The sequence below is a fragment of the Equus asinus genome, chromosome 17, assembly GCF_041296235.1.
Source record: "Equus asinus isolate D_3611 breed Donkey chromosome 17, EquAss-T2T_v2, whole genome shotgun sequence".
NCBI classification, from domain to species: Eukaryota; Metazoa; Chordata; class Mammalia; order Perissodactyla; family Equidae; genus Equus; species Equus asinus.
In genome coordinates, this window is record NC_091806.1 from 14,325,136 (window position 1) to 14,344,992 (window position 19,857).

Consider the following 19,857-nt stretch of genomic DNA (forward strand, 5'->3'; position numbering starts at 1 on the left):
AAAGATAAAATTTAAAATGTGGCTAATCACAATCACCTATTGCTCTAGAATACTTTTTCACATCCTGCATAGAAAGATAAATACATGTGATCATTATAATTTTCTGCTCATCTTTCTGACTCATTCTTTTAGAATACCAATTGAACAACATTTTCTCAAGGAAGAATCACCTATTGTAAATAGTTTTCATTACAAGCGTAATGAAGGAAATAGAATTTATATATGAGATTTAAAAATTCAATTATATCACTTATTCAGAGAAGAATCCTGCCAGAAATCTGGTTTAGACTCAAAGCTTACACTCGTCAAACTAATGAATGATATACTCTTGGGATTATATTATACACAAGACATACCAGTGTTGTCAAAAATGATTGAATACTCATTTTTTACAGATTGAAGAATAAATATACTTCCAAAGACACTTATATCAGAATATCTAGAAACCTATTCTAAAAAATTGGTAACCTTCATGGAGAAAAATGAGAGAGATGTTAAAAATTAGACTGATAAGGAGAAATTGGTAGTATGCATTTTCTGGGGGCATTTGTTAACCTCCGTAACTGGAATCTTGGATTTTAATAACTTTGCTTTGGAAATGACTGAAAAATCGGAGAACACACGTAACAAATGTTTTTAGATATTTGACAGCTGGTGGCACAGGACTGTGATCTGTGAGAGAAGGGACACATTTGCTGGTCCCTGATGTGTGGTGGTGGTGGGGCACATGGAGAGCACAAAAGGCCTATTGACTTGAAGACAAAAATTCAGATCAGGCAGGGCTGGGGTGCCTGGAATATGTGGAGCTGAATACTGGAATGGAAAGACTTAAGCAGACAAAGTGTTTAAGATATTGGCATGAAGTCTGTTTCAAACTTTGAATGATTCCTAACTGCACATATTAAGGTAATACTCCGTAAGACCAGATCAAGAACTACCAAGGAAAGAGAAACCACCAGAGATCTCTAGGATGAAAACTACCAGTTCACAAATGGTTGAGATATGTTCACATTCTGCCAAAGTTTAGTGAAGAAAGTCAGTGAATATGTAGGGAAATCAATGGAGACAATGGAAGAGAAAAGAAATCACCTCAGAGGAAAGATTTCATTAAACTCCACTCTAAAATAACTCAACATTAATTCTCAAAAAGAGTAAGCAGATTTGCAAGTAAATAAACTACCTACCAAAGAAAACTCAGCACTATTCAAAGAAGAACTAAAAAATTCTGACTCAACTGCAGAATGTGAACAATGTCCAGCATCCAAAGAGATATTTATTTGCACCTGAAGAAGCAGGAAAATGTTATCCACAACCATGAGAAAAATAAATCATCAGTACTAGACCCAAGAATAACAGAGACAATGGAATTAGCAGACAAAGACTTTAAAACAGTTATAAATATTTGCAAGAATTTAAAGGCAAGCATAGATATTAAAAAGAGAAAAGGGGATTATAATAGAGAAACAAATTGAGTTATTAAAATTGAATATAATATTGGAAAGTAATAATTCATTGTTCATTTGTTAAAAAGTGATAAGACATCACAGAAAAAATATAACGATGGGCTCTCAGCTCAGGAAACACTACAGTTGAGACTCTCATAGTAACACAATAATTGTTATGGCTTCACCATATGAAAGGACAAGGCATAGATATCACTCATTTAAAGATGAGACATTAATATCAAATCTTCTAGTTATGAATCATGTGATTTGGGCAAATTACATTTTTTATCTGAGATTGCTGTGCTCTGAATATGGCAATAGCAATATCTATCTCACAAAGGTTAAATGATATGCTTTTAACCCATGATCACTACTTATTTTTATTGGAACAATAAATCCAAATAATAAGTTCTATGTGATGATGATAATGTCATATACAGTTTTGAAACTGTTTCCGTTTTACTGGGATAAAGCTGACGTCAAAATATTTTTCATCGTTACTTTAATCACTGACTCTGTGTAAGTGAGTGAATACATTTACACCACATAGGTGTCCATGGAACTGTACAGATCATTTATGTTGTTTTGTTCCTTTTCTTGAATTGTCTCTTACATTTTCTCACTAGGGAATATGTAGGGTGTTCTGCATAATTAGCAAGCACCAAAAGGCAATTTTTTAAAAATATCTCAGATGATTTGGGAACAATCATTGGAAGGACTTGTGTGCTACTTTCTCAGGGAAAGTCACAAAGAAAGGAGGAGAACCATAAATTCTCCCCACCCGAAGAATAAGTAAGAGAAATTTGGGAGACGAAAATCCAACTTTTCATTAAAAGTGAATGAATAAGAATGGTGGTTGATTTTGATTAGGCACCTGGGTGTTGGTAGTTTCCCATGATTCCTGGCTTCTTATGGTCCCTGGAAGCTGATTATTTACACCACAAAAATTCGTTATCTCCTTTGTTAACTGGGTTCCCTGGAGTAGAATGGTATATTTAGGGCATTAAGTCCTATTAATTGACTAGATGTCATAGATCCATTTGATTTATGACAGATAATAGCACCATTTGGATATTGCAGCTGAAGAGAAAGTTAGAAATACCTAAAAAAATCACCAACCTCATCTATTAAATACTATTAAGGTTAGGCTTTTCAGATAAAATACAGGATGTCCATTTACATTTGAATTTCAGATAAACAACAAATAATTTTTAGTATAAGTCCTATGTAATATTTAATAAATATTTCTATATAAATATACCCAGTGCAATATTTGAAAAGGAATATTTAAAAATGTGTATTACCCATGCAACATTTTCTAAACTGAAAATAATTTTAATATAAGGATATACATATATTTCCTAAGTTTATAATTCCCATGCATGAACTTTTAGATATTTTAGTTGTTTGTTTTCCCTACTGGATTGTTTAATTCTCAGGTTTTTTTTTTTTTTCAGAATGGATTTTGCAAACTGATTGTGTTGACTGACAAATAAATAGAATTTATTTTTTCTGCTGAGGAAGATTCACCCTGAACTAACATCTGTTGCCAATCTTCCTCTATTTTTTGTATGTGGATTGCTGCCACAGCATGGCCACTGATGAGTGGTATAGTTCCATGCCCAGGAATTGAACTTGGGCCACCAAATTGGAGTGCACTGAACTTAACCACTAGGCCACTGGGGCTGGCCCTAGAATGATTTTTAAGAGCTATAGAGAAAGCCCTGAACCTCAACCAATTCCTTACTGATACCAGCATATCTAAAGATGGAAAACTCAGGCATCCCTTTGCATGCTTCTTATATCCTGAGTCCTCTAATGGTTAGTCCTAAATGGAACTATTTAAAATGTATTTGTCAAGATGTTCAAAACTGATAGGAGAGATCCTTTTCCAAATAAGAAGAATGGACAGGGTATTACTATATTTTTAAGATCCTCGTAGCAATTCTTTTCAATAAACACCTAGAAGTGGGATTGCTGGATCTTATGGGGAGTTGCTAGTTAACAAGTATAAAGTTTCAGTTATGTAAGATGCATAAGATCTAGAGATCTACTATACAACAGAGTTAATGATGTTTTATGGTACACTTAAAAATTTTTTAATAGTGTAGATCTCATGTTAAGTATTCTTAACACGGTAAAATTAAGATAAAAAATAAGCCAAATAGGCAAGGTCGAGGAATCTAGATTATCTTCAGAGGGAGGTAGTAACTGACACTGAAAATGGAGATAAACTCAATAAATACTGGGATGATACTTAGCAAAGAATTGAAGACTTCAAAGTGGTGGGGTGGGTACTAGAATTCTGAATTCCGTTGATTAATTCAGTGTATCTTCCATTCCACAAAATACCTATGAAAGCAGGCCCTGAAACACTTGGTTCTTATTTGTGAAAAAGGAAGTGACCTGAAAGCAAAGTGGCACCCAACGGAGAAACAGCAGACAACTTCAACTAGAAAAAGAGAAGTGGCTCACGGATCTCAGGTAGTGGCTTCCTTCCTCATCCCCATTTCTTGGATCAGACTGGCTGAATCAACACCAAAAATTGGCAAATTCCTAGAATTCTACCAACTGTCACAGGGTATCACCTAATTCAACTACTCCAAACTGTAGGTTTGGACCTTGTAGTAGGCTTCCAGAAGTTTCTACTTGAAAGCAGTGCAGACTAAAGCTGAGTATTACATTACATTATAATAATTCTATCTTGATGTTAACTAACAGTATTTTCAACTCCAATTACTCCTTCAATTAAAAAATCATGCTCACAGAGTTCCAGATTTTCATTAAGGAGAAACTGAACGTGAGAGAAAAGGAATACGAGTGAATTAAGCGAAAGCATCTCCACTGTCTTCAATCAGAGCAGTTCCACTTTGTTTTTCTGACTTCTCGTGTAAATTTTATGAAATGAAGTGGGAAGGACTTATCTTTGAACTATTTGCCAGTCACAGTGTTATACGCTTTCTATATATACTCCATTGAACAATTTGAGAAATCAATTGGCAGTAATATAAGATGTCATAAATACTCAAATGAATATTTAAATGCTTTGTAGACTCTATCATATCTACAGTGGAGAAATTAATTCATGCATATAAATAAGCATTTAGAGGAACTAAAGAATATAAAATTAAATATTCAAAATTCCTGAATATTGATATAAACACTATATTTCAGCAGGAATGGATCCAGACCTTATGCATCTTGAAACTTATACTAATTTGATGGTTTTCTTTTAAATAAAAAGAAATAAAATTATACATGTAATTTAAGGCATAAATGTTTATTTAGAATGGAAAAAGAATTTTAAAAGTTCAGTTTTAATAGTCACAAACATCATAAAATCTATAAATATATATATATATATTTTCCTGTAGAAGATTTTCCCTGAGCTAACATCTGTTGCCAATCTTCCTTTTTTTGCTTGAGGAAGATTTACCCTGAACTAACATTTGTGCCAGTCTTCCTCTCTTTTGTATGTGGGTTGCCACCACAGCATGGCTGCCAATGAATAGTGTGGGTCCACGCCCAGGAAGCATACCTGGGATACTGAAGAGGAGCATACCAAACTTAAGCACTAGGCCATGTGGTCAGCCCCCAAACGTTGTTTTTATTAAAGGAATTTCAGAAATCTCACCATATTGGTTAGCAGGAGTGTACTTACAAGCCATTCCTATGCCTGAATAGACAGCATTCAATGATAAATATTATGGATTTTGAACCATATAAATACACCCACTAAACATCAAGTAAAATATTGTTAACTGATTCTCCCCCTTAGCTGGACCCTACAAATGACTTCAGATATGCCAACACACCCTGAAATTAATTGAAATGTAATGGAGTGGAGGTCAGAATGGAAAGAGAAAGTGGGCTCAATTGATTAAGGTTAAAATCCTTTACATTTGCAACTTTTACAAAGATATATCCCTTTGTAAGTTCATTGCTAAGGCCCCACCCAGGGCCTTGAGAGTATAATTGAGGAAGATTAAATCTTAAACTTTATTAGCTTTATATTATCTCTGTCTCTCTCTTTAAGAATATTAAAATTCCACAAGAATTCTCAGAGAAAAATAGATATATACTAAATAAAATGTGTGATGCCAATGGTTAGACAAAATTAAGTCTAATCTTCTATATTAATACTTATATAGCTTTTTTAAATCAATGGATATGTTCCAAACATTTCTGACTCTTCTTGAAGTTTAATCTGTCATAAAATTACGTGTGTTTCATCTAGATTCCTCCTCTTGGAAAGTAGAATATTCTATCATTTATTTTAGCTTTAAATCAGATAGGGGGATTAATTTTCTATGCCTTATTATGCAGAAAAATTTCCATTCTGTCTACGAATATAATTTGTTTAGATGACACTACACGAAAACTAACAGCAACCCCTCTGTTTCTTCCCAGAAGAGCTAACTGGACTAAATGGGCCAGCAGAATCTAACATTGCTGATGGAATTCATTCTGATGGGAGTCACAAGAGGGCCTGAGCTGCAAGTTCCCCTGTTTGGGATCTTCCTCATCATCTACACAGACACTGTGGTGGGAAATCTGGGTATGATCCTTGTGACCCAGGTGGACTCATGCCTACATACAACTACGTATCTTTTTATCAAACACCTGGCTTTCATTGATCTTGATAGTAATACTGTAATTTGTCCCAAGATGCTGGTAAATGTTGTCATGGAGCAAAATACCATTTCCTATTATGAATGTGACATACAGTTGGCTTTCTTCCTTATGTTTATTATCAGTGAATTTTTCATCTTCTCAGCCGTGGCCTATAACCATTATTTGGCCATGGTAACCATTTTCTCTAGAATGCCATCATGTCCCAGAGACTTTGTCATGTGCTGGTAAGCATTCCATACCTACGTAGTACATTTCAGGCTCTAATGTTCACTATTAAGATTTTTACATTGACCTTCTGTGGTTCTGATGTCATCAGTCATTTCTACTGTAATTGTGTTCCCCTGAGTGAGAAATAAAATTGTTGAGCACACAATTTTCATCATTGAATTAGATCGTGTCCCTTCTGGTAGTCCTAGTGTCCTACATACTCATTCTGATAGCCATATCTTGAATGCATTCTGCAGAGGGCAGGAAAAAAGCTTTCTCCACATGTGGTTGTCATCTGATGGTGGTGTTGTATTCTATGGGTCTTTATTGTTTATGTACATGCACCACAAATCCACTCATTCCTGATACTGATAAAATGGCTTCTGTATTTTACAATTCAGTGATCCCCATGCTTAACCCTTTGTTCTACAGCTTAAGGAACAAAGAGGTAAAAAATGCCTTCTACAAGGTCTTTAAGAATCGGTACAAACTTTGTATATAATATTCAATATGGAATGTTGTTCTAATACACCATGATAAAAATAAATGTCATTTTATAATATTTCTCTCAGATATAATTACATTCTTCTTTGGCTCCAGAGCAAAGCTAATTATAATGTACAGACACATTTTTTCTCTTATGCTCAGCCAAATAACCGTGTTTTAGATCTCAATTAACTGTCACTCTCTCTCCAACATTCTTTGATTTTGATTCAGTTTACTTTAGTGATCCCACAGAACCTCACATTTTTCCCAGTGGAAACTCTACATTGGTAAACCACATGTTCGTTTCTGTCAGTTTTTTTTAAGGCACTTATCGTCTCAATCTTGTTTCTATTGAATTTTCTGAACCTAAAACCACAATATAAACAAGGTGAGTTTCTTGCAGACAGCATATAGTTGGATCATGATTTTTTAGATCCATTCTACCAATCTTTGTCTTTGGAGAATTTAATCCATTTGCATTGAAATTAATTACAATACAAAATCTTCTTGAGTTTGTGTCTGAACCCTAACTTGGGCATATCTACAGTGAAAGTCCACAAGGCTGTTAAAAGACTGATTATGGAATTGTCAGCTTAACATTTCAAGAGGGTGTATGGCGCAGGAAGACACCATAGTTCCAAAAAGCCATAGAGTAGAGAGCCCTTGTTTAACACTTGGGCATCCAGTAAAGATCTTAGAGGTAAAAGCTATTTTAGGTCCCTATTCATATAGTTGTAAACAAGTCTCAGAAAGAGCCACTGATCCTTGTTTAAAACATGTAACATTCTTTTAGGAAGACAGAAAAAAAACACTTATTAACATAAAATTTATGATATTCAACATCCAACCACAAATACTAAACTTGTGAAAGCAAGAACATGTGATGCTACCCAGGAGGTAATTAAAATAGATCCTGAAATGAGAGTGATGATAGAATTTTCAGTCAAGGACTTTAAAACAGATTATAAACATGTTCAATATACTGAACGATTTAACAAAACACTAACATTTTGAGGAGACAATTGAAAGATTAAAAAATAGCCAAATGGTACTTGTAGAGATTAAAATACGATATTAGATATGAACAAGTATTTATTGAATGAAAGTAACAGCAGATTATACACTGATAAAGAAATTTCAACTACACTTAAACATATCAAAGTAACGATAACTCAAAATGAAGTCAGAGAGAAAAAATATTAATCAAAAACAATGAAAATAGTTTCAGTGATCTATAGAAGAATCACAAGTTATATATTGTACATTTAAATGTACATCCAAGTGGCGAGAAGACACTGTACAGGACAGAAAAAACATTGGAAGAAATATTACCCAGAATTTTTGCCAAATTTATTAAAACGAAACAAACTATAATTCCAAAGATATAAGAAGTTAAAACAATTCTTAGCAGAATAAGTAGAAAGGAAATTATGCCAAAGCACACACATCGCAATCAAATTTTTGAAAACCAGTGACAAAAGGAAATCCTTAAAATCACAGATCAAAAATAGTTTATGAACAGATGAATGAAAGATTTACCACTGATTTATTGGCAGAAATAATACAAGTCATAAGCCATTGTCTTTTGTCAACTTATAATTATTTGTCCAGCAAAAGCATCCTTGGTTGGTGGAGGTTGTATTATCAAATATTGCATAATCTTTTTCTAGGAAGACATTTTTCACTTTCTCACATATTGTGTGTGTGTATGTGCATATAATGTACCTAATATGTGCACAATATTGTGTAACTGAGATGTCCGCTAAGACATATTTATGATTTCCAGTGTTTATTAATGTTATATAACTTATTTATTCAGTTATATTGAGGCATGAAAAACTTTTGACTTTTCCTAATGGGACATTCTGAGGATAATTAGATAAGCAAAGCATTCTTCTCAGGTAATTATGTGCAATTTGTTTTTCCTTGAATCAGATTAGAGCTTCCGTAAATGAGTCTCAAAGGGGTAGAAAAAAACTTAAATCCACTCTGCAAGAACTGATGAGGATTAAAACAATAGCAAACCAAAGCAGATTTTCTATTAATGTAGGTAGGAAACACTGGTCTTCAAAAATTTCTCAGGGCATACAGCTTAAACTGGATCATCACCAAAGATCTTGAAGGGAATTACGTTCTGTGAAACAGGTTCTTCCTTTACAATATACTTTTCTGTCATCAGTAGGATTAATGTGTAGGAAAGACCTGTTAGAGAGTCCGTGATACTCTGTGTGTGCATTGACTAACTTAGTTTTCAAATAAATGTATTACTTTGGTCATTTATTTTAGCAAGGATTATTGTTTATCCTTATTTACCTGGTGAACCTCCTCTCCCACTTTCTGTTTCCTTTCTACTCACGGTGACCTTAACAGAGAGGTAGCATACCATTGTGTTTATGAGGATATATTCTGATGACAAATGACTTTGAGTCTTGATTCCACCATTTATTATCTGAGTGACATTGATTAAGTTATTTAACACGTTGTGTATCAGTTTCCTTGACTGTCAAATGGAGATGGTAATACTATCTACTTCCCAGAGTTATTGCATGGATCATTTGAGTTAATATATGTAAAGTGCTCAGAAAAGTGCCTGCTACATAATGAGTTCTCTATCATAGCTTGATATTCATTTGTATTCGTTCTGTTTGACTGCTACATTAATCTCCATTAAGAGTTCATAAATAATCAGAATGACCAAGTCCTTTTATGCAGAAGGGTGATGTATGATTGGAAGGTCATTAGAAGTGATTCAATAGGCAGAAATGACAGATGTGGCAAATGCAGACAATATATTAATAACAAAATTCTAAAGTTAACATATCATAGCATTAGATTTTTATTAGGTAAACAAACTAAACTTATAGTAAGAAATATTGAAATACATATTTAGTGGTCAGAGCATTCCTAATCACCATGTTATTCATCACTCCACCAACAGTTTAGAAAGTGTTTTCCTGTATGTCTTTGTGGGGGACTGGCATTGGCCACTCCAAGATATGTCTCTTTGGCATGATGATTATTCGGGGCTGGTTACTTTGCAGACAGGAAAGCAACTGAAAAGTGGAATTTACTTACCCTTTGTAAGAGACATTTACATTGTAAAGGAAATCTCCATCTGTAAAGTTGTCTCCCTCTCTGTACCAGGAAGAAGGGGGATGAACTTATCTCTAGAAACTCTTAATCAATGGGGAAGGCAAGGACTTAAATCTGCATTTGTTTATTGTGCTTGTCTGGTAACCTCCTGTAACTGACTCCCCCTGCCCCCAACATCCTCCTTTGTCTTTAGCTGGATATGATATTTAAGGTGGTGGCTTCAGCCATTTTGACGAGTTGCTCAGCTTGTCTGAGCCTCTCCCATGTATACATGTTATAAAGCTTTGTTTAATTTTCTCCTGCTATTCTGTCTCATGTGAATTTAATTTGTTCTCCAGCCAGAAGAACCCAGAGAGGGTAGAGGAAATGTCTTCCTCCCCTACATCTTGCTGTTTATAAACATATATGAAGATTGTCAATAATTTAAATTTATGGTTTAGTTACAGATGTTTGTTTTCCAAATTACTTGACAAATTTAAAAAGCTGTAATATGAAAGGTAGGTCTTTCAACACACCTAAAATTATTTTGGGTCAAAAGAAGTAGGTCATACTAGCTGTATCAAAACAACCACTTCAAAATATCTTGCCCCTTCTAAAACATACTTTACCAAAGTTTAAATGAATGTGTGGTTTGTGTCAGGCTCAGCCTATGGAAAGTGATAACTATCAGCTGGGAATGCCTGGTAGCACTCACCTGGGCCTGTACTAGTCGTGGAAAGCCCTCATAGAGATTTTCCCCAACCAGACCCAATGTTGTGGCTAGACATTGTGTGGTAGACAATGTTGTGGCCCTCATGGTTTTTATTATGATTGTAAGACACACCTCAGCAACAATGATCAGGGAACTATGAACAAAGATATATTACTCAGGTCATGGAGGGTACACAGCATGACTGGGGCCACACAGTGATGGCACAGGTAGAGAGAGAGAGTGTGGCCCTGGGGTTCTACCTTTATTGGGATTGAGGGTGGGGGCCTAGGATTTTGTAATGTGTTTAATCTTTATTGGTGAATTTAAAACATAAAAGCAGGAATTAATGCATGGGAATGGAAGAGCCAGACCATTCAAGCAGTCAGTTATCTAGGTCTCCCAGGGCTTGCTAAAAGGGGAAGTTCATGGGTGGAGCAGCCCAGCTTGTTATCTAATTGTGTAGCTGGCAATACTTTGTTAGAGATGAGTAGCTTTGAAATGGATACCATGGCAATCAAAAGTTTAATAGCAGGAGCTTATAATACAAAAAGCTAATTGTTTGGCACTTACACTACAATGTGAGTGTAGGTATGTGTAGTTTTAACCTGATGGGAAGAGGAGTCTCTATTTATAATTTGAAACAAAATGTCTTTGTATCTCATACATCAGGTTTTAAATTCTCTAGAAGATAGCATCTCAAATATAATAAGTATTGATTTTATCCCTTACACAGGTTACCAAGGTGAACTATATGGAGAAACAGAATCATACTGCAGTGACCAAGGTGACTGAATTTATTCTCATGGGGATCACTGACAACCCTGGGCTGCAGGCACCTCTCCTTGGAGTCTTCCTCATCATATACTTAGTCACAGTGGTGGGTAATCTGGGCATGATTTTCTTGACCCATTTGGACTCCAAGCTACATACTCCCATGTACTTCTTCCTTAGACATTTGTCAATTACTGATCTTGGTTACTCCACTGTGATTAGCCCAAAAATGATGGCAAACTTTGTGGTGAACAAAAATACAATTTCCTACAATTGGTGTGCTGCTCAGCTGGCGTTCTTTGAGATTTTCATCATCACTGAACTGTTTATTCTGTCAGCAATGGCCTATGATCGCTATGTAGCAATCTGCAAACCTCTACTCTATGTGGTCACCATGGCAGAGAAAGTGTGTTGGGGGCTTGTAATAACTCCTTATCTCTACAGTATATTTGAGTCACTATTTCTCACAATTAAGTTATTTAACTTGTCTTTCTGTGGATCTAACATCATCAATTACTTTTACTGTGACTGCCTCCCTCTGACATCCATGCTCTGTTCTGACACACATGAATTAGAATTGATCATTTTGATCTTTTCAGGCTGTAATTTGCTTTCTTCCCTCTTGATTGTTCTTGTGTCTTACATGTTTATCCTTGTGGCCATTCTCAGAATGAACTCAACTGAAGGGAGGTACAAAGCCTTCTCAACCTGTAGCTCCCATCTGACAGTTGTGGTTGTATTCTACGGAACATTATTGTTTATTTACCTGCAACCCAAATCCAGCCATGCTTTTGATAATGATAAAATGGCCTCTGTGTTTTACACCCTAGTGATCCCTATGCTGAATCCATTGATTTACAGCCTAAGAAACAAAGAAGTAAAAGATGCCCTGAAGAGAACTTTAACTAATCGATGCAAAATTCCCAATTAATTTAATCTTAATGTTTAGTTGCAAAGGTGGGGCCAGAAATCTTTGTTTAATCCCTCTGTTGCACCAATTATAGCATCAAAAAGTAGAAATATTTTACCAGATTAAGTTTTCCTCTTTTTTTCTGGACAAAACACTTCCTCATATCTCCGTGTACTCTTTCCACTTCAATAAAATAAATAAATATTGCAGCCAGATAACATAAGTTCGAAGTGATTTTCAAGGTCATATTGGAAGCTAAATTAATTAGAAACAAGGAATATCATACTAAGCCTTGGGTGGAACTTAGACTTGTTGAGACTAAAAATTTTAAATACTTGAAATAGAGCAAATTAGCCAGACAATTAGTAATATATATTTTAGAGCAGTTACTGTATTAAAGAGAAATATGATTGAACCATAAACACTATGTTGGCTACAGAGGAGACAAAATAAGTAAATTTGTGATTATAACACGACATGGAAAAACTGACTCAAGAATCTAGGCTAAATAGGAAAAAGAGCATGCCACCTCAGAATGAGATTTTCAATCAGATCAAGTTAATATTTTATATCTCAAGGATAGAGTGGGCATTTGGGGAATTCTTTTATTAGGAACCATGATAAAAATATTGGCTAACTCTGGCTCCCCCTTGACAGATACTCACAATATAGCTAACTTCAGTTGATGATACCCTCTTGATAAATAAGTTGACTTTGGATTGGAAAACTCAAATGACTTATCTGGTCATATACTGGAATGACATCATATTTTGAAAATTTTCAGCAGTGATGAAGATTAAAAATGAATGATACACTCAAGGTTTAACTGCAATTTTTCCATGTCTATTTAACTACTTCATGAGCTTTTAGACACAGTGACAATATTTTGCATGGATTCTGTGCTAACACAATGCTTCATTCATGTTGTGTACTCATTCAGAAAAAGAACACATTCCTTACATCTTAGTATTCTCCTCATTTGGATACATATTTTTTTGATTTTTAAAAATATATACACTACCCCAATCATGCTTGTTTCAATCTACCCTAGTATTCAAAGTGAAAATTGTGGGGAATTAAATCAGAAAATGAACCAGAGTCTCTTTATCCCAAATCTATGAACTTTTTTCCCCTTTCTTTAATGTACTGGATTTTACTTTATTAAAGACAATTCATCATAAGTATTCTCATCACAAAAAGAAAAAAGTAACTATATGTTGTGATGTTGTATTAATGAGCTTGATGTTGCTAATCGTTTCAAAATATATCCATATATTAAAAGATCATGTTGTACACCTTAAAAATATACAATTTTTATTTATCACTTGTAACCTAAACAAAGATGGAAAAAAATTTTAAATCAAAAAATAAAATAAAACATAAATTGAACACAGGGAAAGAAATACAAATTACAGTGTCTAAACATATCAATTTGTTTACCACATTACTATTTTTTCCCAGATTCTATTGTTTCTATTATTATTCACAAACCAAAAGTAAAATTAAATAATATTAACAGCATTTTCCAATATCATCCATATAGAAAGAACTTTAAAAAAATCATAATGCATCATCTTCCTGGCAACTTACTTTGTTATGTGAGAATTCACCATCAAATCTTTCTTAGCCAATAAATATTAAACATTATTTTTAATATCAGCATAAATGTCATTTTTAATATACAGTGGAGCATAGATCAATCACTTCAAATTTGGCAATTCTATGGTTGATGAACATTTGATCTCTTGCAGCCCTGTATTTCTTTTGCCACTGTACAAAATGCTGTAATAAATAGCCTCGTGCTTATAACATTGTATACTATTGCTTTTTATTTCTAAAATAAATGTGTGAGACTTCTTCCACATACTAATGATGTACTGCTGGATCAGTGTTTTACAAACATCTATAATAGTTTGAAATAAAAAAGGAAAACATTGAGAAAAAGTTCTATGCATTGTGATTTTTTTGCCAATTGATATTTTACTTTTTTTTATTTTCAGAGAAAGAATACTAACATTTACTGACATATCGTTTTCACTGTGTGATGATAAAATCACAAAATCTTGATAATAGGTGGGTAGCATCACCCATTTGATAGCATAGAAACCACAGGATGGGTTCCAAAACATTACCTTGTTTTCTATAGAAAGCATATAGTATTCTCAACTTCACTGGATAGTGCCATTGTCCTTTATTGCCACAAAGTATATTTTCTCCTCATCATTATATTGATGAAGAGTTTAGAAATAATGCTGTCAACTTAGGGGAAAATCCTTTAGTATTTGTACACTCTCAAATTCTTCCCAGAGTTAAAAACTTTAGTTCTCTTTTGATTACTTATTTTCACTCCATATCTAATTAGTAGCTTGATATACCAAAAGCTTTTAGGTAGGAAATTGGAATATATCTGTATTAATTCTTAAATGGCAATACTTACAAAGCCCTAATGACTCAATTGCGTAAATTCAACCTCTGATTATTTATAAAAATCCTCAATGTGTATTTCCTACATGGACTCTGCAATGATTTCTTCCAAACATATCCCATGATTTCCTTATGAAGGAAGAAAGATACACTCTTTCTTGAAGGGATTTTCTCAAATACTTCAAAGTTTCCACATGGAACAGGAAGCCTTCTGGCTTTAAGATAATGGAGAGAGAGACCTCAAAAAAGAATTATCTCTTTGGATATTTTATCCTAAGGCTACAAGTTATTCATCCCTTAATTTAACACCATAGTGTTGAGACTAAATTACAGCTATTAACAAGACAATTTTAAGTTAGGGATCAAATTTTAATATTCAAATGATCTAATAACAGCAACCAAATATGATTGTTCTCAGAGTCAAGAGGTCTGGACCTAAGCATATTTTGTAATTATTGGGGCCCAGGTCAGGCCACCTTAAAATATCCCACAATGGCATATTGATTATTTTGAATTAAAGTTACTTGAGAAACAGTAAATTAAAAATAAAAAAGGCATTTTGCCCATCCTCTCTCTCTTCCTCCTGAAAGCAAGAAATAAATTCCCTATGTGAAAGATGCTTTCTCTACATTTTTTATCACCAAAGTGGGAAAATCAGGTCTGAGAAGCCTATAATGAAAATTGTTACTTCTTTATTAATTTACTAGCCCAAATCCAAAGTCTGCTTACTAATTCCTTACTAATTAAGCCCTTAAACCTAAGTTTCTTTGTCCTGTCATGTCCTCACAAATTTATTGTTACTTTGCGTAAAAAAAAAAATAAGCTGTCTGCTTTGTTCACTTTCTGAGCATCATTTTTTTATGTCTCAGGCACACATTTTAAATTATTTTTTTCCTGTTGATCTGGCATTGTGTCAATTTTATTATTAGTCTAGCCATAAGAACTCAAGAGGGGTAGAGGGGGAAAATTTCCCCTTCCCAACACAAACAAGGTCGCCCACATCTGGCTTTATGTCTACTTCTCTACAGTAAAGAAAAGACCTGGAAGAGCTAAGGCATCTTGAAAAAGAACAAAGAGATTTATAACACTGATTTCAAGACTAACTATAAATCTCTAGTAATCAAGATAGAGCAATATTTTATAAAGATAGTAAATAGATCAGTGGAAAAGAATAAATAGTCTAAAATTGTGCACATATATATGTTCAACTGATTATCAGCTAAGAAGCCAAAGTAATCGATGGGATCCAAGATATATATAAATTTTCTCTACAAATCAATGATGAAAAGACAACGAGAAAAGATCTGAAAAGACATTTCACAGAAGAAAATATGAACAGTCAATACACACATCCAAAAAAGCCTAATGTCTTTAGTCACCAGGAAAATGAAATTACAATAACAATGAGATTTTACTTCAATCAACTAGTCTTGGTAAAATTAAAAATACTAGATTAACAAGTACAAAGTACCGTCTCAGCTCCTACGTTCAGCTTCTGAAATTATCATACATTGTTAATTGGAATTCACAATGGTACTTTATTTTGGAACATAGTTTGGCAGTTTTAAGTAAAGTTAAACACATTACTACCATACATCCCAGGAATTCCCCTGTACAGAGACCCAGCAATGACCATATGAAGACACAGCAAGAAGGTAGTCATCTGCAAGCCAAGGAGAGGCCTCAGAGGAATTTCAATCTGCCAGCCCTTGATCTTGGCCTTCTAAGCTCCAGAGTTGAGAAAATGTATTTCTGTTGTTTAAGCTACCTAGTCTGGGATATATTGTTATGGCAGCATTAGCAAATTAATACATCCTTCATCTTTATTTCTGTATCCAGCTCCCTTTACCACCATCAGGTAACCATCCCAATGTATTTAATGTGAATCTGTTTATGCTCTTGTGTTCTTACAAAAAATACATTACTCTTCTATGTGCAAGCATTTATACTTTATATAAATGTCATTTTTCCTGATATCTCAACTTCAAGCGTTAAATTTAAGGCCTATAGAGGAATATCTAATAAAGAAATAACTATTGCTGCAAAGAAAACTTAAGCTCCAAAGAAGAGAATTATCCCAGTGCAATTTGCTTTACACATATTTGTATTAGTCATAAGTTTGCTTTAGTGACACTTATACTAAAATTGGAATAATATATAATCCTAGTAGTCATGACATGCATAAGCTATATATATATATAATATTCAGTGTTTAAAAATACATTTATCTGACACGGAATTTATAAACATGTTCAAATATAACAGAAAGGCTTCATTTTTAAATATTCTGTTTGGCTCTTCTCTAGTAGTTATCTTCTAACTTTTTCGCCTGAAATATAATCAAAATGAAAAGAATAAAATAATATTTTTATTGCCTAAAAATTGTTTTTTGGAGAACACATCTTCCTTTTAACATTTGCTGTACCCCATTCGTTCAAATAATAACTATGCTAATTATATTCTTTGAAGTAAAAGTGGAAAAAAAAGATACAGGTATGATAAAAATGCTATTTATAGATGAGTTTGTTCTAATTTCACTGCTAGACCATTGGTTTCTCACTCTTCAATACTGCATTTTTGAAATAATGAATTTCTGAATGCAAATGAATTACTTTGAGAGACACACTTTAATCACTGTGCCCCTTACCTGTCATGGAGTTGAGTTCACTTCAATAACATTTGCCAAAATTGCAACAAAGACTCATGGGGTGTGTGGTTGAACTTCTAGAGAAAAACCTTGTTAAGGAACCAACCCCAGGCGGCATCTTCCCCAAGGATGTAAAAGCCAATTTGTAGATCCTTGAATCACCTGCGCTTTAGACTTTTGGTCTCAAAGGTTTATAGAGCCCCATCAATTCTCATTGCCACAGCAACATAGAAATTCCACCTAAGAGCTTGAAACACATTCTCCATTACAGGTGTGTAGAAAATACTTATGTTATTTTTGTATAATGGCCTTTTTAAAACATCTGAAACTATACCTTAACATGAGCCACTTCCCTTTCATTTTGGAAGGCACTGGGCATTATATATAACCAAATAATACAATGACTAAGATTGGTTTCCAAGATTTATAACTATTTTTGGGAACACAGTGTGCCCAATATGACACAGATTTTACATTTCCAAATTAGAACTACCATCATTGTATTTTATGTATTTAAATTATATCACTACGTAAATATTGCATTTTTGCTCACTGAGGTTGTTCATATCATAGTTTTATTTCCACAATATTACCTAAAATGAAAACAGCATGTTTTGTATAATATCCTATGAAATAAACCTGGATACAAAACTACCCAATTTCAAATAATGCTCCTTTTTGAGAATTTAACTCTACATCACAAATTTTCTCAGGAAACTCTTGCATTAATTCTGAAAACATAAAGGCAAGTGCATATATAGAAGCATAATAAGTATCAATATAATAATGAAACGTTTAGATAAACCACGTATCTTATAGTAAAATAAACTGCCAACAGTTTAGTTGAGAAGATCTCAAAAGAAGGACATCTTCTTTTTTTTTCTTTTTAAATATTGGTACCTGGACTAACAACTGTTGCCAATCTTTTTGGGTTTTTTTTCTGCTTTATCTCCCCAACCCGCCCCTGTACACAGTTGTATATCTTAGTTGCAGGTCCTTCTAGTTGTGAGATGGGGCATGCCACCTCAATGTGGCCTGACAAGCGGTGCCATGTCCGCGCCCAGGATCCAAACCCTGGGCCGCCGCAGCAGAGCTCGCGAACTCGGCCATGGAGCCAGCCCCAAAAGAAGGACTTCTCTTTGAGGGAATTTACTACATAAGCAGGAGCAAGATTTGAAGAAATGCAGACCCATAGATTCCCAGTTTGATGGAGCAGGACCTCTATAACATTCTCAAGGAGGAAATAAAACCTGGAAGAAAATGTTCATTTCCTGGGTTGCTCGTAGTTCCACAAACCTAAAATAAGATGTGTAAGACTAAATTTATTTTCCTTATATTCTGCCTTATCATTTTATAATAAAAACATTCTAAGTACAAACTACTTCCATAAGCTTTTTTTTTTTTTTGATGAGGAAGATTCGCTCCAAGCTAACATCCATTGCCAACCTTCCTCTTTTTTAGCTTGAGGAAGGTTAGCCCTGAGCTAACATCTGTACCCATCTTCCTCTGTTTTGTACATGGGATGCCTCCACAGCATGGCTGACGAGTGGAGTAGGTCTGTGCCTGGGATCTGAACCCATGAAGCCGGGCCGCCAAAGTGGAGCGTGTGGAACTTTAACCACTTGGCCATGGTGCCAGCCTCCTCTATAAGCACTTTTTAATGCTATTATTATTAATGATTATCCATAAAACATTTGTGCTAATTTAAAGTCAACTCATTATCTTTTTACTCTCCCTTTACTCATTAGCATTCAGAAGAAAATTGTTAATAACTAGATTATGATCAAGAATGATATTTTTAATTCTCCATAATCAAGTTTGTTAGCCTCATTTGACACTATGTTCATTTCCAGCTTCTGATCGCAAGGGGCCACTACTACACATGGTGAGCAGACTTCTTTTAGACAACATGTCACCTCTCACAAATAAGTGGAGTAATCTCAGAGGAATTAATATGAGTAAGGATGTAGAGAGACAGGGATGAAAATATGTGTTGAATGTGTGCCTGATAGGGTTGTATGACTGGAAAGGTGCTATAGACCTGAATGTGGTATGCATAGGAAATGAAGCTAAAGCTTATTTCCATTATCGTAAAAAAGAAAATAGCTCTGATTACATATCTTAATTACTCCAAAAGCTTAAATGACTGTCATTTGCCTACCAGTTAATGTGAAAGAATCATGGCATGGAGATCAAAAAGGATACAATAGTTAATGACAGTGTTAGTGAAAGGAGGAAGTAGAAGATGAGGATGAGAAAGTACTTATGGAAACTGACATGTAATACCATATGGAGCTTTGAAAGAGAAAATTAGAAGATGGATATATGTTTGTGATTTAAAATGTTTGCTTGTTAAAATTTATCATCGCAACTTAAAGAATATTACCAGCAATACATTAGAATTCAGCAGAAATAGAGGAGCTGATGTAATTTAGAAGCATTTCTTTTGGGTGATGATTGATATGTTTGGCAACAGAGACAATGGAGAGATTGAAGTCTGCAGACGAAATATTAAAAATTATAGACACACTTGGGGCCAGCCCAGTTG

The 19,857-nt window shown here is 34.2% G+C and overlaps 1 protein-coding gene and 1 pseudogene across 1 annotated transcript; both read left to right on the forward strand.

The window, feature by feature from the left end:
• Positions 1-5,873: 5,873 nt before the first annotated feature.
• Positions 5,874-6,789, forward strand: LOC139040873 (olfactory receptor 8K5-like; annotated as a pseudogene).
• Positions 6,790-7,386: 597 nt separating this feature from the next.
• Positions 7,387-12,259, forward strand: LOC139040874 (olfactory receptor 8K1-like). The gene is made up of 2 exons (XM_070488597.1): positions 7,387-7,473; positions 11,291-12,259. The coding sequence occupies exons 1-2, from the start codon at positions 7,387-7,389 to the stop codon at positions 12,257-12,259; spliced, it is 1,056 nt and encodes a 351-aa protein (XP_070344698.1).
• Positions 12,260-19,857: the final 7,598 nt, after the last annotated feature.

Bases quoted from the DNA above. Each gene is read 5' to 3' on its own strand.
- LOC139040874 (XM_070488597.1), top strand. From the start codon at position 7,387: ATGGCGCAGGAAGACACCATAGTTCCAAAAAGCCATAGAGTAGAGAGC. The intron at 7,474-11,290 runs GTAAAAGCTATT...TCCCTTACACAG, and splicing joins ATCCAGTAAAGATCTTAGAG to GTTACCAAGGTGAACTATAT.